Source organism: Physeter macrocephalus, chromosome 3 (assembly GCF_002837175.3).
Source record: "Physeter macrocephalus isolate SW-GA chromosome 3, ASM283717v5, whole genome shotgun sequence".
Taxonomy (NCBI): domain Eukaryota; kingdom Metazoa; phylum Chordata; class Mammalia; order Artiodactyla; family Physeteridae; genus Physeter; species Physeter macrocephalus.
In genome coordinates this window covers 13,126,839-13,150,880 of record NC_041216.1, presented here as the reverse complement: position 1 = coordinate 13,150,880, position 24,042 = coordinate 13,126,839, and the positions used below count along the sequence as shown (strand labels likewise).

Below are 24,042 nucleotides of genomic sequence, written 5' to 3'. Positions count from 1 at the left end.
AAGATGGGAATTTTGGGAACTACAAATAGTTTGGTATGATTGGGGCTTGGATTGTCTGGTGGGATTTGGTGAGAGATGAAACCAGGGGCCAGATCTTGGAGGGACTTAAATATCATATTAAGGGTTTGGGTCTTTATTTTAGCAGCAAGGAGAGGATTCTTGAAGGGTTTTGAGGAGGGTGTTACATGATCACTCTGGAAGGAATATAGAAGATCAGGTAGATGCAAGACCAGTTCAGACTAGAGATGATGCAGCCTGAATTAAGGCGGTAGTGGTGGAAATAGACAGGGAGGATGGCTGGTGTTAAGGAGATGCATCTGGCAGGACTTGGTGACTGACTATGTGGGAGTTGAGGAGGAGGAAAAGGGAGAAATTCAGTGTAATTCCCAGACTTCTGTTTTAGGCTACTGTGTGCTGGGTGGTGCCATTACAAGGATGGGGAATATAGGAAGAAGAGTAGTTTGGGAGGTGGGAGAGGAAAGAGAACTTGGTTATTTTAGACATAATGAATTCAATAAAGTCCTATGGGATATCCACATGTATTTATTTATTTAGCAGTTAATTGTGTCCTGGTGTGGAATTCAGAAGGGAGGTCTGTGCTAGAGGTGTCACCATGCGGGTGGCTAATCACTGATGCAAAGGAGATTATTCAGGCAGTGCTTTAGGGTAACAAGTGCAATAATTAACACGTTAGATTTATTATGGAAATTGAACAAAGGATGTCAGTGTATCATGTTAGGTATTCTGAGCCCATTTCTTAGGAGGTAGAAACATTTTGGAGAGAGATTTTCCTTAAATGGTACATCTAGTTACTGCTAGTTACTTTGGGCATAATGGTCTCTTACTTTTTTTTTTTTTTAACTAGGTTCTGCTCATGTCTATAGTTTGATTATGGTGACTTAAAAAATGCTAAAATGTAAAAATGACTAAAGTTCCTAGATTCCAACAAGGGACATCAACTTCTGTGGTCAGCAGGTTCTTCCTGGTTTGAACTAACAGTATTACTTTTTAGTCTTATTTGGATAAATCTATAATGTGACTTAATCTTATACTTGAAGCAGCACTTTATGTCATGAGCTTTTAAAGTTAGGAAGGGAAAAGTCTGGTGTAAAAGAGTAGCAAGTGGCGGTGTAAATACAGTAGCAAGAGGAACTTTCCTTTGGGGTGAGGAAAGTTGTTGATTCATTTCCATGGTAGTAGCTGCTAAGCAGTCCCGGGCAGCTTACAATTTAAATACATTGGGGCTCTAGTCAAAGCACTAACATTGAGTTGTAAAGTATATTATTTTATTCCTTTTGAGATAGATTAAAACAAATTTCTTAACCCCATGCTGTGAATATTAATTTTTTCATGATTTATGTAGTTTGTTTATCGATGGACACTTTTACAACAGGATTTATGAAGCCGGATCCGAGAACAACACGGCAGTTGTGGCAGTAGAAACTCACACGATACACAAAATTGAAGAAGGGATTGGTAAGTCTTTTTGTTGTTCTAGTACTTTTTTTTTGGCCGTACCTCGAGGTATGCAGAACCCGTGCCCCCGGCAGTGGAAGCGGGGAGTCTTAACCACTGGACCACCAGGGAAACCTTGTTCTAGTGCTTTTGACCTTAGCTTCCTTGGTTGAGATTTCTTGCCTTTTGTGCCTTATTTTTCCCCCCTACCCAGTGTGCCGTACCAGTGCTGTAGCCATCAATTTGATGATGGCACATCTAGAGACACCGCTGCCTAAGATGCTAGGGCTGTCTGTTGATGTTTAACGTGAACTTGCTAGAGTTGCTGAAAAGATTTTTCATCAATAGAAATCCCTCAAAGAAATTGGAGCCTCAAGGTTGATCTCTGTCCTTAGGGAAGTTGCTGATGAGGTGTTGATTGGAAGGCAGTCAGTGGAAAGAAACTGAAGTTAGACAAACCTGAGTTTGTCTGAAATTAGACAAACCTGAGTTTGAAGCCCACGTTCTCACTTCTTAGCTGTGTATCCTTGGGAAAGTCCCTTCACCTTTCTGAGTCCTACACAGGAACATAGGAAACAATCACTGCCTCACAGGATTGTTTTAAGAACTCAAAAAGATTAAGCCTATAAAAGCACACAGTACAGCGTCTAGCACATAGTGGGAACTTGGTAAGAGAGCTGTTATGCTAAACTTCTTCCAGAAGATTCCTAAACAGTACCAACCAGTGTGAACTGTTAGACCCTCAGAGGAACCAGGAGACTAGAGATTCTGAATTAAGCTTTGGGGAAGAGTGTTTGATAAATAAATGATATTTTTTCCATTTTCAAGATGCAAGCACTATAGAAGCAAATGAGGATATGGAAATTGCTTACCCCATAACTTGTGGGGAGAGCAAAGCCATTCTCCTTTGGAAGAAGTTTGTATGCCCAGGAATAAATGTAAAGTGTGTCAAGGTAATTGTCTTTTCTCCTTGCTGGGGCCTATTTTGGGTCTCCTTGTTTTCAGAGGGTATGGTTTTAGTGCCTCTTCTCTCTTTTCCACCGTGTCAATGTTTTTAATTTTGTGGTGTCCCTTTGTGTCACAGTAAAAAGAAAAAAAAAATAGGGACTTTGGAGTGAAATTGACCTGGATTCAAGTCCCACCAGAATATAAGTCCTTTGAGAGCTGAGAATTTGTCTATCTTGTTCACCATTGTATCCCCAGCACCTAGAATAGGGCTTGGCATATTTATCAGTAAATATTTGTTGAATGAATGGAGTCCCATCTCTATCACTGACTAGCTAGGTGACCTTGATCAAGTTATTTAATATTTCAGGGCCTCATATGTTAAAATACAAATAATTATATGCACACAGTAAGGTTGCTAGAAGATGAAGTGAGATCATATATGTAAAATGCCTTACACTGGTGTGTAATTTGGTAGAGTTTATTAAAAATTATTACTGATAAAAATAAGTAATCTTCATGAGAACACAATGTGGTAATAATTGCTTATTCTGTCTCCACTGGTAGCCACAGATGACCCATAGATAGTAGTCACCATCAGTGGCATCATCCTAGAATCATTAAGAATTACAGAGCTTCGAGGCTTTGTAGTGCTGTTGGTTTCTACCATCCTTATTCTTTCTACCAGATCCTGAATCTTGTCATTAGAACTGGATAGATTACTTCAGTTTAAATAGCCTTTGCAACGTTGGACCCATCTGCTTGATTCAGGGCATAAATGGATTTTAGATCCTAATCAGTATATTAATCTCTGACCCTCCTCCTGTCTTCTGTAGCTTCATACCAGGACAGCGCACGGTGTCCAGAGAAGGATCATCTTCTCTAGCACAGTAGGGTGGGAGGATGGATAATACAAGGCTATGACTAAAGATGTCATTTGGGTATTTTTTGTACATAACAAGTATAGTTATGTCTTTCTTTCCCTTTGGCCTGGCTAAATTAACATTGGATTATTTTGTACTTTACTTTTTACATTAGTTCAATGATCAGTTGATCAGCCCCAAGCATTTTGTTCATCTGGCTGGCAAGTCCACCCTGAAGGACTGGAAGAGAGCTATTCGTCTGGGTGGAATCATGCTCAGGTGAGCTCTAATAGCAAGCTCATACCTTTCAACTGACTGTGGGGCACTTAATCATGGTGGAATCCAGAGAATCCAGTCTTCTTAATTTGAATTTTTATTCTGTCTGAAGGATTGGCTTAAACAATCCATGTATTATTTGACCTTCATCAACTTGTTCTTAAAATCCCTGTGAGAGAAGAAAAATTGAATTAAATTGACTCTTCCCAGCATCTAGGACAAATTCTTCTGATGTCAGAATGTTGGGCAGGATCTTCTCTGGGCAGAGAAGCTCAGGAGTAGATGACAGTCCAGCTTGAGATCACTCAGCATAGGCAGAGCTAAGCCTGGTGCTAAGAAAGCTTGACAACAACGGAGATGTGGGCTGATGGACAAATCCTGGGATAATCTGGTAGAGTAGAAGGGTGCTGTTCATAAGTAACAATTATGCACAGCGAATGCAATCCTTGCCATCCTTGTACCATAGAAATAAACTTTATTTGTTTTTTTAAAAATATTTATTTATTTAGGCTGTGCCCGGTCTTAGTTGCAGCATGCAGACTCTTAGTTGCGGCATGCATATGGGATCTAGTTCCCCAACCAGGGATCGAACCCGGGTCCCCTGCATTGGCAGCATGGAGTCTTACCCACTGCACCACCAGGGAAGTCCCAGAAGTAAACTTTAGAATGTATAGTATCCCCACTCCCATCTCTTTATGCAACAAATTTATCATTGTAATCCACCCCACTCCTCGGTGAAATTAACATTAGTTGGTGTTTCTTGAGCACTCAACTACTGATAAAAAATTTTAAAATGTGGTTAAGAATTAAAAGTTCCCCACAGAACATGTATCATGAGCCTTATAAACCTCTTACCTTGGGCTTCCCTGGTGGCGCAGTGGTTGAGAGTCCGCCTTCCGATGCAGGGCACACGGGTTCGTACCCCAGTCCGGGAAGATCCCACATGCCGTGGAGCGGCTAGGCCCATGAGCCATGGCTGCTGAGCCTGCGCGTCCGGAGCCTGTGCCCCACAATGGGAGAGGCCTGCGTACCGAAAAAAAAAAAAAAAAAAAAAACCAAACTCTTGCCGTTTGTCTTTAATTTTTTTAAGGAATCTGTCTTAAGAGAAATCTATAGTGCTTGTAGAGATTCAAGTATAAAAGTGTTCATTGCAACATAATTTGTGATGGTGAAAATTACAGTCTGCTTTAATATATAATCAAGGTATATCTAAAGTAAATTATGGCTCATCTAAATATATATGACTTTATACTATGGGGTATTATGAGGTCATTAAAATATTTCTAAAGAGTTTTTACATGGAAAATGCTTATGATGTAAGGAAGAAAACAAAATGTAATATCAATTAATTTAGTTGTTTTAAAAAACACATATGTAAGTAAATTTAGTAGAAGAAAATATGCTGAAATGTTGATATTATATCTGTGTTGGATATTTTTTTAAAGAGCAGTTGTTTTCTTTATAGTTTCCTGTATTTTCCACAGAAAATGTTTTTTTCTTTACGTATGATTTTTATAGTCAGAGGCATAATTAAAAAAAAATTCATTCCAGATGATTTGTGTGCATTAATCAGTAGTTGAATGAAATTGGGGCTGAATACCTTTAACTTTCTTTTTTGTTGTTGTTCTTGGCTTGTTTTATTTGCCCAGAAGAACAAGTGTATGCCAACTTTCCCCAAATGTAAAAGACTCAGAGTGTCTAAAAAATTTTTAGTGAAAGCCAAGTAACATTGTAACATAGAGTTTACTGTAATTAAAATACTTCATGGCTTTGCTCATGGCCTATAATAACATCTTGTGAATCTAGTTATAAGGACATTTTATAGTGGGGGTTTAGTATAATCAACTTTGCTCTGTATTTATAGGAGAGTTATCTCTTTTTTTTTTTTTAAAGGAAAGAAATGTGCTGAAGTTTTATGTCTCCAGACGTGGCAACCGATCTTGCTGGTCTACAAGTACTAATACATCAGAATCTAATCACAAAATTCTAATCCCCCTGTGGCATTTCTCATTTGTGCTGGGATATGTGTTAGTCTTTTCCCCTTTGGGGCTTTGTTTCAATGAGATTCTATGGGGAAATTTAGCTATTGTCAGGAGTATATGTCTAAAACTTAGTGATAACGGGAAATACAAGAGAGTACTCATAATGAGTAGACTAAGGAGGGAAGAGGAGTACTTGTAAATGTGGGCAGGACCAATGAACATTTTATAGCCCCAATTAGAATTTCTGCAACCTAATGACTTTTAATACTATTAGGTTTCATTAACATATAGAAGGGACTCAGCAACTTTGTCTCTCTTTGTCCCTTCAAGATGAAGTGAAGGCTGAATTGGTACTTCTTGTCTCTCTTTGCACAGGAAAATGATGGACTCCGGACAGATTGATTTTTACCAACATGACAAGGTTTGCTCCAATACCTGCAGAAGCACCAAATTTGATCTTCTGATCAGCAGTGCAAGAGCTCCAGTGCCAGGACAGCAGACAAGTGTGGTGCAGACACCCACTTCGGCCGATGGTAGGGGGTAGGAAACCACCTGAAAACCCACTGTGTTTTTCAGTAGCACTTTCCCCCTCATTTCTTCTTTGTGTTTCTTTTTTCAATTCTTGAGAGCGTTAATGTAAGGTATGGTAATCTTGAGTGGGAGTCCATGCTTTAGAAAGAACTCTCTTTGTTTTCTCCAAAATGATTCCTATTGGCCAGACCTCCTTCCTTGTTTCTTTATTACAGTGCATGGTAAACGTTAGAAAGGTGATCCATATAATGCTTATTTAACAGTCTCACTTTGGTGCCACTTGACATATCTTTGAAATCAGATTGTTTTAAAAATCCTTTGCTCTTCTAGTGGTCAAGGCAGGTGGGTGGATTAGAACGGAGAACGCCTTTCAGCTGTTGAACTGAGATGTATCAAAGACAGTGTGTCATTGGCTGGGCTGGACTCTGGAGACTGCTGTAAGAGTCAAAGAGCTCTGTCTGTAAGGAATTCAGATAAGCAAGCTGAGGCTTCTTCACAAATGAGATAGGATGGGCATACACTTAACTTCAGTATTGTTGAGCGTGGGACAAGGGCTCTCTAGGAAAGATATAGCCATATGAAGTTATTATTAAGGATTTAGTTCAGCTGGAGACTTAGCACAGCTAAAATTCTTGGATAGAATATGTCTAAACTACTTCCAGGAGACTTATAAATATGCCTGACAGAGACACAAGAACGCTAAAGGATGTAAGGGAAGTATTGTGCTTTAAAAATGACTTCTCAGGGTTTCTTTTGGTCAGTCCTAATGTTCTGTGAGTAACCACTGGGTGAGTAGAAGCCAAATTTCTTGGAACCTACGTTCCTTTCAGGAAAATGTAAAATATCTAGCAGTTTGAATATTTGGTGGTGTGACACTTTCACTTGAAAAGTGAAAAATGCTGTGAAATTATCTACTTCCTTTTCATTTTGCCGAAACTTCTTTACTTGATCATCCATATTGTTATTACTTGTTTGCTTGATTATTGATATCCTCCAGTGTGGAGAGTCCACACTTGTCTATATTTCTGTCTGGATCAGTTTGATTTTTCTCAATTCTCTTTGTTTAAAACCTTAATATAAAATTGATAGCAGTAGTTTTTTCCTCTGTGAATCTGCTATTCATGGATCTCTTATCTGATTTATTTTGGTCTCATTTCTCTTGCTTTCTCATACATAACCTGATAAATAAGTTACAGCAACTTCATGTATTCTAGATGGTTAGTATCAAACATGCTCGTAGTAGGGCTCTTGACTATAATTTTCTTTTAAATTATTTCAAGTCCTCCTCATCTTCAAGTCTGGGGCCTGCAGCCTAGCAATCATGCCCACCTTCTGTCTCTTTCGAAAACATAACTGCTCAGAAAGAAGATTGCTTTTTTGTGATTTTGTAAGTTATCTTTCACTTTCTGTTCAGAGTAAGAAGAAAGCATTTTCTTTTGCAAGGCAGGTTTTATTTAGGAAATCCAATATTCATCCTGGATTACCTAGGATTCTAGTTTTTAATATAGGGACATGCAGGCAAAAGGTTAGAAAGTTAAATAACAGGATCTCTTTGGCTGTCTGAGATAAAGGATAGTTGTGACTTTTTCATAAAATTCACGGGCCTTCCCTCTAATGGACTGCTTTTAGGTAGCATTACACAGATTGCCATCTCAGAAGAGAGCATGGAAGAGGCAGGGCTGGAATGGAACTCGGCTCTCACTGCTGCTGTCACCATGGCCACAGAGGAGGGCATGAAGAAAGACTCAGAGGAAATTTCAGGTACTTTCTATGGGGCTCAGATTTCTTGTAAGGTTTTGTGACTCTTATCACCATTATAATTATGGACACAGAATGCCTCTTCATTACTTGTGCTGGTTTTTCTTATGCATATTAATACTAATTACGGCTGCAAACATCTTATTTTAATCCAAGCAATAGCCCTGTAAAGTCAGATTTTATGAAGAAATTGAGACTCAGAAAGGGTCAGCACCCTGCCTAAGACCAGTCACACAACTAATAATTCAGCTGTTTAACTGAATTCATCTGTTTAACTCTGAAGTCCATGCTTTTTATCCTGTCACACTGACTCCAACTTTGGCGCATTCGTTAGAGAAACCAAGCTGCAAGATGTTAGAAGAAAAAATCAGGTAGCAGGTGGTGTAGAGGATGGTGATTAATGATGATTCACTTAGAGGGGACAGGAGAAGCTTCACATCATCCTTCATTCATTAATTTATTTAGCAAATATTTATTGCTGCCTGTTTTTAGCTGGTACTGTTGCTAGATCTAGATAGATGAAAAGACATAGCTTCTGCCCTCAGGGAGCTTATAACCCCACCTATTCAACTGTTTTATTGTGTTTTTTAAAATTTTTATTTATTTATTTATTTTGGCTGCGCCGGGTCTTAGTAGCGGCACGTGGGATCTTCGTTTCAGCATGTGGACTTCTTAGTTGCAGCATGCGAACTCTTAGTTGCAGCATGCATGCGGGATCTAGTTCCCCAACCAGGATTAAACCCAGGCCCCCCTGCGTTGGGAGCGCGGAGTCTTACCCACTGGACCACCAGGGAAGTCCCTTTATTTTGGTTTTTTAAGTAAAGGATTAGAGGGAGTATATCTTTAACCTAATTTAATTTCTTTATTACTTAACATTTAAAATATTATGTATTATTTAATTTTAAATTAAATCATTTAAATAAATGCTTTAGTATTTATTAAATATTTAATTTAATATTTTTATTGGAGGAAGATACCCGTTCCCTGTAGCCAGAGGCATGACAAATTGAGGCAATTATCACAAGTCCCTATTTTGCTGCAGAGTTCAAATAGATACCAACTCAGGGAGGCAGCTAGTGTTTCAAAGGCTTCTTTTCTTTTCCCAGAAATATCCCAATAAGAAATTATTTTGAGGGGGGGTTCCCTGGTGGCCTAGTGGTTAGGATTCTGGGCTTTCACTGCTGTGGCGCAGTTTCAATCTCTGGTTAGGGAACTGAGATCCTACAAGATGCACAGCACGGAAAAAAAAATCATTTTGAATCGAAATACTTTTGAATTTAACATTGTAGAGATATGCCTAAGTATATGTAGCATCCCTTGTTTACCCTCTGTCTTATCCCTCTTTTGCCAGAGGACACTTTGATGTTCTGGAAAGGAATAGCTGATGTAGGACTGATGGAAGAGGTTGTCTGCAATATACAGAAGGAAATAGAGGAGCTACTCAGGGGAGTTCAGCAGCGGCTTATCCAGGCTCCCTTCCAGGTCACAGGTAAACACACTAATACTGACAATAGCGGTCATTGTAGGCAGATCATGTTAGCCTCATGAAACACTGAGGTATAGGTATTATTATCCTCATTTTACAGATTAAGGAACTAAGGCTAATAAAAAGTTACTATCCAAAGTTTGTAACTAGGGTTTTTTTTTTTAATTGTAAAATTTTTCTTTTCTTGAGGTATAGTTGATTTACAATATTGTGTTAGTTTCAGGTGTACAGTGAAGTGATTCAGTTATATATGTGTGTGTGTGTTTTTAAATTTATTTTTATTTAATTTATTTTATTTTTGGCTGTGTTGGGTCTTCGTTGCTGTGCGCGGGCATTCTCTAGTTGCGGCGAGTGGGGGCTACTCTTTGTTGCGGTGCACAGGCTTCTCATTGTGGTGCCTTCTCTTGTTGTGGAGCACGGGCTCTAGGCGTGCAGGCTTCAGTAGTTGTGGCACGTGGGCTCAGTAGTTGTGGCACAGGGGCACTAGAGCGCAGGCTCAGTAGTCGTGGCACACGGGCTTAGTTGCTCCGCAGCACATGGGATCTTCCCGGACCAGGGCTTGAACCCGTGTCCCCTGCATTTACAGGCGGATTCTTAACTACTGTGCCACCAGGGAAGCCCCTATGTGTATTTTTTCAAATTATTTTCCATTATAGGTTATTAGAAGATACTGAATATAGTTCCCTGTGCTATACAGTAGATCCTTGTTGCTTATGTATTTTATACATAGTAGTGTGTATCTGTTAATCCCATACTCCTCTAATTTATCCCTTCCTCACTTCCCCTTTGGTAACCATAAGTTTTTTTTCTATGTCTGTGAGTCTGTTTCTGTTTTGTAAATAAATTCATTTGTATTATTTTTTGCTTCCCCATGTAAGTGTAATTTGTCTTTCTCTTACTTAGTATGTTATTCTCTAGGTCCATCCACCTTGCTGCAAATGGCAGTATTTCATTCTGTTTTTATAGCTAAGTAATATTCCTTTGGATATATATACCACATCTTCTCTGTCCATTTATCTGTTGATGGACACTTAGGTTGCTTCCATGTCTTGGTTACTATAAATTGTAAATTGCTGCTATGAACACTGGAGTGCGTGTATCTTTTCAAATTAGAGTTTTCATCTTTTCTGGATATATGCCCAGGAGTGGGATTACTGGATCATATGTGGTAGCTCTATTTTTAGCATAACTAGGTTTTGAACTCAGGTCTGGCATTGCTTTTTCCACAGGTAATTTTTGCCTTGTAAATGGTGCCAGAAAGCAATTTCTCTCTCTCTCTCGATATAGATACAAAGTAGATATATAGAGTCTGAAAATTGGAGAAATCCACCTGGTTTTAGACAGTTCTCATATTCTGTTAGTTTAAGGCTTCCAGAACTATTGTCTGCATTCCAGGCAGAGGGAACAAAGATCTTGAAGTTACAATGAACCTGGCGGGTTCAAAGAATTAGAGAAGCACTGACGTGGCTCCAGTGGACTAATTAATGGAGAGAGTGGTAGGTGATGAGGTTGGACAGGAGCAGAGGGGACAGTTTAGATAAGCTTTGGTCAGAACTTTGGGTTTTATTTTAAGGTGATGGTAAGCCATCATAGTGATTTTGAGCAGGGGAGTGAAGTGATCAGATATATTTGTATTTTTTTAATATAGTTTTTTAATTTTTATATCTTTAATGGAAGCAAACTCATTAATATTTTCAAGATTATTTCTTCACTTGTTTGTAATTGAGGGAATTATCATGTTTGACAATTTCTAATGACCCCATGACAGTCTTAACTAATTTTTAAATTTTTTATTTTATTTATTTATTTATTTTTGGCTGCGTTGGGTCTTCGTTGCTGCGCACGGGGTTTCTCTAGTTGCGGTGAGCAGGGGCTACTCTTCGTTGCAGTGTGTGGGCTTCTCATTGTGGTGGCTTCTCTAGTTGCAGAGCACAGGCTTTAGGTGCACGGGCTTAGTTGCTCTGCAGCATGTGGGATCTTCCCAGACCAGGGATCGAACCTGTGTCCCCTGCATTGGCGGGCGGATTCTTAACCACTGCACCACCAGGGAAGTCCCTCAGATTTATTTATATTTTTAAAAGATCACTGTGGTTGCTGTGGGGAGAATAGATTATATGGGGCAATAGTAGAAACAAGACCAGTTGGGAAACTCTTGAAGGAATTAGTCCAGGCAAGAGATGATGGTAGCATTGATTAGAGTGGGTAGTGGTAGACCTGGGAAGAAGGGATCTTATTGGGCTTATATTTTGAATGTGGAACTGACAAGTCTTGCTGATGGATTGGATGTAGGGTAAGAACGAAAGAAATCCAGGATGACTCATATATTTTTGGTCTGAGCTGTGAGCGGTGGTAAAATTTCCTGAGATGAAGACCACTGGGAGAAGAAATCAGAATTGGTTTTTGACTTGTTTAATTGAGATGCTTAGGAGGGCTTCAAATGGAGAAGTCATGTGGCTCAACAGAAGTATTAATCTGTAATGCAGGAAAGAGGTCTGGGCTGGAGATCTACATGTGGAAATTCTTAGCATGTCCATGATATTTAAAACCATGGAACTGGATGAGACAACTGTGGAAGAGAGTTGTAGGTGGAAAAGTGGTCTGAGTTAAGGAAGTAATGACCAGTTACTGACAGCTCTTTCAAGAAGTTTTGTTTAAAGGGGAACAGAGGGACTTCCCCTGGACGTCCAGTGGTTAGGGCTCCATGCTTCCACTGCAGGGGGCATGGGTTCAATCCCTGGTCAGGGAACTAAGATCCTACATGCTGCGCAGCGCGGCCAAAAAAAAATAATATAATAATAATAAAGGGGAACAGAGATAATACTATTAATAATATTGCATGTCATTTCCCATGTTTGGCACTTAAAATGTTTCTAATATTCATATCTATCTTGCAGAGTAAGTATTATTAGTCGCATTTGTTTCAGATGAGAAAACCGAGGACAGAAATGACTTACCCAAGGTCACACAGATAGGCAACATCAAAACCAAGGTTCAAACTTAGTTCTGTCTCGTAGAATGACCATATTTTCTAAACCAAGTCAGAACCTATAACCAGATGCAAGATTTTTTCCCTTATTTTTGTATTTATTTATATGGAAACATGTATAAAGATATAACAATTAAATAATAATTAGTTACACATGTGATAAATCTTTGTTAAAATATTTTGAAAATGCTATTAGTATTCTAATTTCTGGATTGTTTTATATTTATAAGCAGCACAATAGGGAGTTGGTGGAACATTTCTGTTTTAACTGGACAGACATGTCTTTTGTTTTAAATAGATGCTGCTGTTCTCAACAATGTAGCACATACATTTGGCCTAATGGACACAGTCAAGAAGGTTTTGGACAACAGAAGGAACCAAGTAGAGCAGGGAGAAGAGCAGTTTCTCTATACTCTGACAGGTATGTATAACTTCTCTCTTTTCTTAGGCGATATTATACTAATATCCCTGAGTCTTGCCATTTCTTTGTTGACTTCTGTTGGGACTGGATTGGCTTGCTTCTTCTTTCTTTCCTTCCTTCCTCCCTTCCTCCCTCCTTCCATCCCTTCCCTCCCTCCCTCCTTCCCTCTGTCCTTTCTTCCTTCTCTCTGTGTCTCTCTTTCTGTCTCTCTCTCTCTTTCTTTCTTTCAACTCACATAGTGTCAGATTTGGCTTTTTCTTTGTACATAGTCCTAGGTGAGGTGGAGTGGTGGGAAGCAGAGGAAGCACAACGGAAAAGGAAAGAAAGCCAGCAACATGATCCTCTTTCTATATCTTTGGAGGATTAAGATGTCTGCTAGATCGCTGCATTAGTCCAGTAATATAAGTGGCAGAAGAAAAATATTGGCCTTTGTCTTTTTTACATTATTAATACTGAGTCTTTTTATATACATTTAGCACTTTCATTATTTCTGGTAATCAGAAATTATGAGCACATGGATAATTTAACTCTTTTTAATTAGTACTTTGTGCTGGTCTCTAAGCTAGGTTTTAGAAATAAAATGTTGAATAAGGTAGCCTCAGTCTCTTGAGGGCTTTCAAGGAACTCAAGGGAAAGCAGACTTAGAAATAAGTGCAAAAAGTAGTCAGTTTTGTAACAGAGGCATATAGCAGGTATAGTGGTGGAACAAAGGGCGTTATCATTTATACCCAGAAAAGAATCAAGAGAAGCTTTTGGAGGAGGTAAGGCAGTGAAAGATGCAAAACAAGTTGGAGAGGGCTTCCCTGGTGACGCAGTGGTTGAGAGTCCGCCTGCCGATGCAGGGGACACGGGTTCGTGCCCCGGTCCTGGAGGATCCCACGTGCCGCGATGCGGCTGGGCCCGTGAGCCATGGCCGCTTAGCCTGTGCATCCAGAGCCTGTGCTCCACAACGGGAGAGGCCACAACAGTGAGAGGCCCGCGTACTGAAAAAAAAACCCAAAAAACAAACAAAAAAACAAGTTGGAGGTATGGATTATCAGTCTTAAATGACGTAGAATATATTATAATAGTCGGTCATGAAGACAAGAGGCAAGAAAGATCATTTGGTAAGAGAAGAACAATTTAGGTTGTTTTAAACTTATTTTTATGCCCAGTTTATATTTTAAATTCGGTTTACCAGGTGTTCTTTGAGATGCCCTTTTTCATTTGATCTTTCTAGGAATATTATAGGCTGTTTCCTTATTTTACAGAGAACCCAGTAGAGGCACAGAGAGGATAAATGATTTGCCTGGGACCACATCACTCCTTGACAGTGAAGCCCAGAGTAGAACTCTGCTTCTTATTCATAGTCCAATGCTGTCTTCCACCTTGAAACTTTACACCATCTGAAAAATGGTTTTTGTTAGAAATGTAGGCTTCTGGTCCCTTGTCCATATCATTTTAGTTATAACCACAGTATACATAAAGTTGTGTTTTCTGCTTTTTTCACTGTGACATACTAATATTTTTCCAAGTTGCTACACAGTATTTTACCTAGACATTCTTCTAGGGATGAATTTAAATTTTCAAAATTTTCTTCAGTAGCTTATTTTGTTGCAGTGAACTTGTATGAATATAACTTTTCTTCTTATGTTCTTTTAAACTACTTCACAATATCAATACCATTTAAGCTTGAGGTTAAATGGTATTGATAATTTGTTTATGGAGTCTTGTGACCTATTGTCAAATTTCCAAGAAGATTATACCAATTTACATCACAAGTTTCAGCTCACCAACAATGGGTGTTGTTTTTTATAATACACCCTGATTTAACTTTTTAAAAATTGTAGACTTGGTATCTTGTTTAGTTTCACATTTCTTTGATTACTACTAAAGTTGGAAAAAATGCATTATCTTATAACCGTAAAAGGCAATGTTTTAAAATTTTTGAATGTGTTCTTTATCACTCCCTACTCCTTTAATTCCAGACAAGGAGTTGACTTGCTCTGGGTATTCCACAGTGAGCAAGGTGCTCTACAGGTGTACCTGGTTATTTATTGGATGCTTATCAGGTGCTAAGCAATAGAGAAGTTCTGGTGTAGAACCAGACTCACCAGTGGTCATCAAGGTTGGATTGGACCCTTGGGAGAGGGATAGTGATAGGTGTATTGGGGTGGAAAAGCCACCAAGTTGACTATCAGAAGACTTTTGTTTTGGCCCATGCTCTGTAACCGTAAGGAAGTCGCTTTATCTCTCTGGATCTATGTCAAAATGAATGTGTTAGAACTCTTAAGACCTCCTTCAGTTCTGTAATTCTTAGGGACTTCCTCTATAACTTTCTGTAGACTTCTCTGGGGGCTAATGGTAGACGAAAGCCATCTGGGTCACCAGCAAGTGATCCTGCCTTGAAGAACAGTTTGGGAATCACTGCTTTTCAGAGTGGCCATTGTAGCTCCTTTGTGGGTCCATGGCAGTTGCAAAGGGATTATGCCGATATTATTTTCATCTCTAGACCCAGGTAGGGCATATATAAGCTGCTAGACCAACTGGAGACTTCTTTGGTTTGCATTTTGGTGACAGGTGACAAAATGCCACAGGAGCTTCTAGAGTTGAGCTATAGTAGGATCACAGCACGAAAAGATTCTGAATTATTGACCTGCCTATAATCACACAATGACATGTAGTAACTGGAGGGATTTTAAAGACCATCCAGTCTAGTTTCTTCTTGAAAACAATGAAATGACTTGCCTGAGGGTACATAGTAGCAAAACCAGGGCAAGACCCCAGGTCTCCTCACTCCCCATTTACTGTTCCCAAGATTATACTTCTCTCCACACAAAGTCTGTCTTTTTTCCGTAGACTTGGAACGCCAGTTGGAAGAGCAGAAGAAGCAAGCTCAGGATCACAGGCTGAAATCCCAGACGGTTCAAAATGTGGTATTGATGCCTGTGAGCACTCCTAAGCCTCCCAAAAGGCCCCGGCTCCAGCGGCCAGCCTCTACCACCGTCCTGAGCCCTTCTCCTCCTGTCCAGCAGCCTCAGTTCACAGTCATCTCACCCATCACCATCACCCCCGTGGGTCAGTCATTTTCCATGGGCAATATTCCAGTGGCCACCCTCAGCCAGGGCTCCAGTCCTGTGACTGTCCACACACTGCCTTCTGGCCCTCAGCTCTTCCGTTATGCCACAGTGGTCTCATCTGCCAAGAGCAGCTCACCAGACACAGTGACCATCCACCCTTCATCTAGCCTGGCGCTGCTAAGCTCCACCGCCATGCAGGATGGGAGTACCCTGGGCAACATGACCACCATGGTGAGCCCTGTGGAGTTGGTGGCCATGGAGTCTGGCCTAACCTCAGCCATCCAGGCTGTTGAAAGCACCTCAGAGGATGGGCAGACCATCATTGAGATTGACCCAGCCCCAGACCCAGAGGCTGAGGATACTGAGGGCAAAGCAGTCATTTTGGAGACAGAACTGAGGACTGAGGAGAAAGTCGTGGCTGAGATGGAAGAACACCAGCATCAAGTCCACAATGTGGAGATTGTGGTCTTAGAGGATTAACTGGGGGTCTCCGGGCCAGGAGATATGTTTTGGTTTGGAATTTTAATTATTTGTTTATTTTTATCATTGTCCCACTCATTTCCACATAGGATCCTTTTTTTTAAAAACAAAATCTTGTTGTAACTGAACAGGTTGGGTCCCTTCCACCCCCTCATTGAAAAATGGACAAAACAAGCTGCCCTTCCGGAAGTTGAGAGTAGGTCACTCAATGTCCTAATCCTCTTACACCAAGAAAGTTATTTCTTTTAGGAGAGGCATCAAGATAACCAGAAACCCTATCCAGAAAGCCCTTTCCAGGCTAGTCTGTCTGTGTACGCATGTGGTTTTATTCTCATAAAGGTGCATCGACCAAACCAGGGAACACAAATCTGACCCTGGAAGGCAACCCACTCACACGTGGATGCAGAAGGATACTTTACTTTGTATCCTGGAAGGGGCCCTCAGAGGCCAATGCAAAAGTCTGAAAGTTGCACTCTGCTTGGAGGGGAAGGTAGCATACCAGCAGCAGCTTAAAAAGGGAAGTGCTTTGGCCAGGATGGGGCAAGGAAATTATCTTACTTCCAGAAGTGCAACTGATGCCTCTTAATATCTCTGAGGGTTACTACCATGGCTGCCATTTTGAGGCAAGGCCAGTGTTAAGAAGAAGGGTACATTTCCACCAAGCAAGTGGCGTCAGAGGCCTGTGGCTTGGCAGAAATAGAAATCCAGAGACGTCACAGCTGTGCTTTGGGGTTCAGGTTCACCTTGCCCCCCACTTTGTCAAAACACTTACCCTCCTACCTAGTCCATTCATTTGCAAACTGTGTGATGTGGTGTAAATTGCTCTGGTTCTTGGACTGTGGCTGTTCTCGGGGTGGGGCTCCAAGGCCATCATTTTTATTGCATGACTCCAGGAGCAGGAGAGTTCCTCATCCAGACCAGCTGCCCTTTTTTGTGGGGCCCTTTTTTGGCTTTGGAACCAAAAGCAGCCACTCATTTGGTGCTTCCTCTGTTCTACCCTCCGTTCCTCAGTGGTTAATGGCATCTGTCTCCTGGATCCCACGCTCTTCAGATTTTTGGCTGATTCAGAGAACAGTGACAGGTGCCTGCCTGCCTTCATCCCCTTTTAGATTCATATATACCATTTATACCACAGATGTTTCTGTGAGATATTGAGCTCATAAAAAAACCTTAGGTTTGGCAGGGAAGACTCAACACCCCACCCTATCCTGAGGCACCGAGTAGATGTCTCCTCCTGAGCGAGCTGGACTCCCTGGGAAAGAAGCATTGTCTGCAACATTATATTATAGGAAATGTACCAGGAATGTAATAATAATATCTTTGGGGGGGTTATTTTGTTTTCTTCTTTTTTTTTTAATGTTTTCGTATATTTAGAGATGGGCCCATTTTCCATGCTGTGATTCCTTCTCTTTGACCATCTTCTGTGTCTGGGGCAAGAGTGGAGTCTGTTTTTTGTTTCTTTGATTGCATTTTTTACTGCACTAGGAAGAATATAGGGAAACTGCAGACAATTTAAAAGAAAAATAGGTCAAAAAAGAAAGCATACACTTTAGAAGTGGGAGAGTCTTTTTTTTTTTTTAATTAAATACAAAACTTTGACCCGTAGTTTCCTTTTTTTTTTTTGAAGGCACCCACCTGAAGCTATGTTTCTTCCAATAGATGTTGGAAACCCTGTTGTTAAGCAAGTGAAAACTGCGTCCTGCCATCCCTCAGATAGCTGTGTATAGCTAGAGAAGCCCTCTAACTTGAAAGGGTCAATCTTAAAAGCCTTATGGCTGCGATTTCTGAACCCCATACAGTTGTGGTTTTCAGCTTTAAAATTGGGGTTTTATTTTTCTTTTCAAAATATTTAATAGACATAGCAATCTGTTTAGAACAAACCTTTGGCCTTTATATATCTTTAGTGAGGGAAGTGGCTTTTATTTCTTGCTTCTTTAGGTTGTCTCTTGGTACATAAACAAAAACAAAATTTCTGCCTAAGCCTAAAACTACTACTTGAACCTAGAAAGGCACATGTCATCCCTATTGCGGTTTTTAGGGACACTTTTATCTTTCCCAGAGACAAGAGGCTCAAATCAGGACAGAGGAGGAGCCCTGGAGAACACCTACCCACTAGCTCAGGTTCCTTTCTTTCCTCCGTCAGAGCTGTTGGTAGTGTTTTAAAGTAGTGTGAGCATCATGCTTCCAAAGTCAAGAGATCACCTCCTAAAGACAGAGCCTGTTTACTTTCACTATCTGAGTATTCCAGCTGGTGGAAATACATGAGCTTTGTTGTTTTCCTGGTCTTCCAGTAGCCTGTCATTATTGCTAGATGCTATGCACCCATTCTTGAGTGTGGGTTTCCTCACAGCCCTGGTCTAGATCTCAGACGGGGTGAGGCACATGCAAGCCACTGGTATGTACACAAGCAGTTGCAATGAATCATTCCTCAGGCTGAGTTGGCAGTAGCCATCTAATCTTTCTGTTCATTCATTAAATAAACATTTGTAAGTACCATCTATGTGCCAGGCTTTGTGCTAGGCACTGGCAGTACAGAGTTGAAGGCTCAGTCCATGCACTCAAGGGATTCATTCTCCAGAGGTTGTCTGGAGTTAAGAACTATATTTCAATATAATAATTGGTTTCCTTTATAATGCTATGTATTTTATTTCATGCATTGATAAACATTGTTCCGAGAGTTGGTCCATAGGTTTCAGAAGGCTACCAAAGGTACAAAATGGTTAAGCCTTTCTCTAGTGAGATACTGAAACAAATCATCATATTGGGGTAAGTGCAGTGATAGAGCTATTGGCTGGGAGAAGAGAGAACAAAGGGTCAAGCATCTAACCCAGCTTGGAGGCAGGGGTCAGCAAATATGGGAGTACTTCCTGGAGAAGATGTATACCTAACCTGATTTAGGAGAGACCATTTTTGGCTACTTTTTTTGCATTCCATTTTCAAGTAGTTGGACTTATTTATACAAGAGGGGGAAAAAAATCCTAAGTCTCTTGTTGCTTCTGTCTCCAGAGCCAGGCAGAGTCAGCAGCTCAGGCAGTCTCTTCTGAGAGCACCGCACTGGCGAAAGCCCAGTCATGTGTCAGTTTCTCTGAGCTCCCATCAGATGAATCCAGGGCAGGACTGGAGTTTAGCTGGTAGTAGGTAAATGCCCCAAACCTTCCTGTCATGTGGTTTGCACAAAGGCCTCAGAATCAACTGTTCAGCTGTCTTGCCTTGGCCATGTCCCTGTCTGACCCCCGCCTTCCTGTTCTCTTCCACTTTTCAATTTCCAGGTTCCATCCCTGCCCCCCTCCCCAAATTAAAACAAAACAAAACTTCCTGGCATTCCGAAGTAAAAAAGGGACAATAGATTTGAATATTTAAGATTTAAAGCTACTTCATGTGAAGTTTCTTTCATGCTTCTGTCCATATTTGGGAAGGAGGACCAGAGTTAATCCAAATACCTTGGAAATTAATATTCAGTTTAGGTGGTCTGAGACACCCTTTAGTGGTGGCATTTTAATCCATTTCATGAAAGCATTAAAGGTAAGTCTTTATGGTGGGAAGTACTGGTAACCCTTGATGATAAAGATAGTAAAACCAAGCATGAAATATAGAACTACTAGTTCATTGAGTTATAATTGGTCCACCACTATCAAGGAGGTAGCAAGGATAAAGAAAAGGTTGAATTCTCGAAATAGGTATGAGGTTGTGATTCACTTTGGGTAATACTCCTGAGGAAATAGTCCTCTCTGAGACAAAAAATCAGATTGTAGGCTAGCCCCTGCATTTTCAGTCAACTTAACCTAGTATAATTGATCACAGATCCCTCACACCTTGGATGCCTCCTCCCTGGGACATTCTTGTGTAGTCTGTAATGTACTACAATAACAACCAAGGTTGTTGCACTAAACAAGGGATCAGTTCTGCTAGATTGGAACTCTCTGCCCCTGGAATTTCTCTTCTTAGCCTTTATTCAGTCATTTTTAGGTTTTCTTCCCAATCCTGGAACACCTTTCTTAGTCCTGAGCTATGCAATTTCACTTCCCCTAGAAGGTTCTACTTTCCTTGAACATCCTTATCGTACTCCTGCTTCTCTAGCCCTTGCTTTGGGGAACCAAATGTGACTTAGTTCCCAAATTCTGCCATGTTAGTAACTCTACCTTTCTGCTATGTCAGTAACTCAACTCTTGAGACAATCATTTCTTCCCAAGGAACCCCCAAGACCCAAACCTCAGCATACATCCATAGACTGCAGTCTTCACTGCCTAGAACAGCCTTCTTAACTTCCTCCATCACCTGAATTGAAGCACCTTTGAGATGTGCTTGTAAGTTCCCCAGAATACACAGATTCTAAAACCTATCTTTTACACCTGATTGGTTCTCTACCTATGGTCCATGGCCCAGGCTAATACATGCCTGTTTCCTGGATAAGTTATTTCAGCCCAGTATGATTCCTACTACCTCTTCTGTTATGTCTTATGAGCCTCCCAATCTGAAGACTCCTGGTGCTGTCTCAACCTAAAGTAGGCCACACCCTACTTTGAAATTGCCTCTGGGTTCTCCTCCTGCATCTATGGTTTCCAATTCTGTACCTTTACTAGTAGTTGGCTTATAATATGGTATATATGGGTTGATTTCTCTAGTTTGAGAACAAGAGTGGACATTAGTATTGGATCACATATAAAGGAAAATGTGAGGCTGGGTAATGACCCAGAAGGAAAGATGGGTTCCTCCTTGGGCTTTGTAGGAGCTTCTGTAAGAGGGGGTGTGGGGGATGTTACCTGCATTTCAAAGTATAAGGTTTTTTTAAAAAAATAATTAATTAATTTAGGCTGCGCTGGGTCTTTGATGTGGCACATGCGCTTCTCTAGTTGTGGTACGTGGGATCTTAGTTCCCCGACCAGGGGTCAAACCCACGCCCCCTGCATTGGGAGCATGGAGTCTTAACCACTGGACCACCAGGGAAGTCCCCTCAAAGTATAAGTCTTTAAAAAAAAAAAACTTCTCTGCTGTTTTCTCTAAAGAAATCTATGTATTGTAGAGCAAATTGGAAGCCCACAGCTCTGATTCAGCCTTAAGATTTACTTTGTTTGGCCCACATTTTAGTTTTATTTTAACTTTTTATTGAAGTATAAATGCATACAGGAAAGTGCACAAATCACTGTACAATTTGATAAACTGAACTACCCATGAAATCAGCTTTCAGATCAAGGGAAAAATAAAAGTCACCAGCACCTCACCCAGACAGGGTAACCTCTATCTAGCTCTCTAACATCATATCTTAGTTTTACCTATTTTGAACTCTTTAGGGACTGGCTTTTTTCGTCTCAACATTACCTTGTAAAGATTCACCCATAATGTTGTGTGAAGTGTAGTTGATTGCTTCTCATTGCTGTGTAGAGACTGTTATTATTTACTATGCCACAGCTGATCCATTCTAATAATGGGCACTTGGGTAGCTTCCAGTTTGGGGCTATTATAAATAATGCCTCTGAACATTGTTTTTTTTTGGGGGGGGGGCCACGCCGTGCAGCTTGCAGGATCTTAGTTCCCCGACCAGGGGTTGAACCTGGGCCCTCGGCAGTGAAAACACCAAACCCTAATCACTGGACCACCAGGGAATGCCCACCTCTGAACATTCTTGTACATGTCTTTCGACGAACATATATATGCATTATGCCTACGACAGTTCACATGAAAAATTCAAGATAAAGTTTTTCTTAAAACAACAACAACAAAACCCCCACAAAGCCCAGAAGATCTGACAACACTGGGTCCACATTTCCTCACAGCAACACCTGACTGGAACTGAGGCCTGTCTTAGGTGGGCCATGGCTTCTTCACGTACTGTCACTCCCTATTACAAACTCAGATCTACTTATTTTTGGTAGCTTATTTTTTTCATTCAATAATCTCAAGCACACTCTTACCCCCAGATAACTGCAAAGCTTATTAACTCATTTCCTTCAAGTCTCTATCCACCTTATCAGAGAGGACCTCCCTGACCACCCATCCTATGAAAAGTGGCAACTTCCTCCTGCACTATGCTTCCTATTTTCCTTTACCCTGCTTTATTTTTCTTTCTTTTACTTATCACCTGACGTACATGTATTTTTTTCTCCCCCAAGTAGAATTGAAGCTCTGTGAGAGCAGGGACCATTCTCGTCTCTTAGTCACTGCTGTTTCTACAGTCCCTGGAACAGTGCCTGACATGTAGCGGAAACTGGATAGATATTTGATGCATGAATAATAATAAGAACAATAATAACCAATACTTATTGAAGGGTAACTATGTACCAAGCATTTTTCTAAGCACTTTACCTATGTTAATCCATTTGATCCTCAGGACAATCCTATTGGTGAAGAGCATTATTTACTTCATTTTACAATGAGGAAACTAACACTTATATTCTACTCTAAACAATAGATACATTTGAAATGTTGTATAGGGATCAAATTTATTCAACAGTCTTTAAATGTACTAGAGAAGCTTAATACCTAAAAGGAAACTTTCAACAAACCATTTTATTATGATGATGTTTTGCTGATAGCATGTTTAGTTGCTCCTTAGGTTGTTTTGTTTACAGTCCAGTTCACCATCTCTCCACAGTACTGCAGAGGGAGTGTGGTGGAGGGAGGGAACTTCCAGTTACCCGAGAAAGGATTTTAGAACCCAGATCATCTGTCCTGTCCATCAGTCACAGGAAATACTGATTTATCACTTTGTTAAAAGTGGTCTTGTCTTGTTTGAGATGACGTGGATGTCAGGGTCCCTGGTTAGAACTCTTTCATTTGTTTGCTAAGCTCCTACTATGTAGAGACCAACCCCATGTGCTTTGTTACACAGGGAACCTATTCCATAGAACATTGATAATATTGTAAAACCTTTGCCCACTGAGCAAAAAGATATTCCCCTGCTGCAGGAACAAAAATGGAACCACTATGCCTCAGAAATGCTAAGTTAACATTTCCATGACTGAGACATTCTGGTTAGCCTTTCTTTTTTTTTTTTTTTTTTTTTTTGCGGTACGCGGGCCCTCACTGCTGTGGCCTCTCGCGCAGGCTCAGCGGCCATGGCTCACGGGCCCAGCCGCTCCGCGGCATGTGGGATCTTCCCAGACCGGGGCACAGAACCCGCGTCCCCTGCATCGGCAGGCGGACTCTCAACCACTGCACCACCAGGGAAGCCCTGGTTAACCTTTCTGGACAGGGCTTCTCATATTCTTGCCTCTCATATTCTGTAGCTGCCACCAAGGACCGAAAGGGAAGGATTTATCTATAAACATTGTCACAAATAGTATAGATGCACATTCACTGGTTTAACTATTTTTTCTTGGCACAGACTTAAAATTGAACCAGTGCTTTCTGGGGCTCCCTGGCTTCATTTCCCCTTGGCACTATCTCCAGAAATCTTGTTTACACTCCATTTTTCTCTCTGGCCTATTGTCTTAGATTGAGACTGTAAACTGTTTCCTAGCACAGTGCTGCTCAGACTTTTAGATCCCATGGATCAATAAAAGAGATTAGGGAGCTTCCCGGGGCTTCCCCGGTGGCGCAGTGGTTGAGAGTCCGCCTGCCGATACGGGGGACACGGGTTTGTGCCCCGGTCCGGGAAGATCCCACATGCCGTGGAGCGGCTGGGCCCGTGAGCCATGGCCGGTGAGCCTGCGCGTCCGGAGCCTGTGCTCCGAAGAGATTATTAAAAAAAAAAAAGGTTTTAGGAACCAACATGGGGTTCTCTACATTATATTTTACCAATTAAGGATATTTTAAAAAATGGCTAATTTTTACTGGCATCATTTAGGAAGAAAGGGCATTTTC

The 24,042-nt window shown here is 40.8% G+C and overlaps 1 protein-coding gene across 7 annotated transcripts in view; it reads left to right on the top strand.

Moving 5' to 3' along the window:
- GMEB1 (glucocorticoid modulatory element binding protein 1) overlaps positions 1 to 16,370 on the top strand; it is a 29,409-nt gene extending 13,039 nt beyond the window's left edge. For 5 of the 7 annotated variants that reach the window (XM_028487251.2, XM_055083334.1, XM_028487256.2 and 2 more), the window contains 8 exons: positions 1,364 to 1,476; positions 2,284 to 2,408; positions 3,439 to 3,542; positions 5,897 to 6,054; positions 7,682 to 7,813; positions 9,162 to 9,299; positions 12,581 to 12,703; positions 15,542 to 16,370. In XM_028487251.2, the coding sequence (XP_028343052.1) occupies positions 1,364 to 1,476; positions 2,284 to 2,408; positions 3,439 to 3,542; positions 5,897 to 6,054; positions 7,682 to 7,813; positions 9,162 to 9,299; positions 12,581 to 12,703; positions 15,542 to 16,242 (1,594 nt within the window). In that variant the 3' untranslated portion in view covers positions 16,243 to 16,370. The remainder of the gene's footprint in view (positions 1 to 1,363; positions 1,477 to 2,283; positions 2,409 to 3,438; positions 3,543 to 5,896; positions 6,055 to 7,681; positions 7,814 to 9,161; positions 9,300 to 12,580; positions 12,704 to 15,541) is intronic. The other 2 variants (XM_028487267.2, XM_007100875.4) reach the window with 1 other exon arrangement.
- Positions 16,371 to 24,042: the final 7,672 nt, after the last annotated feature.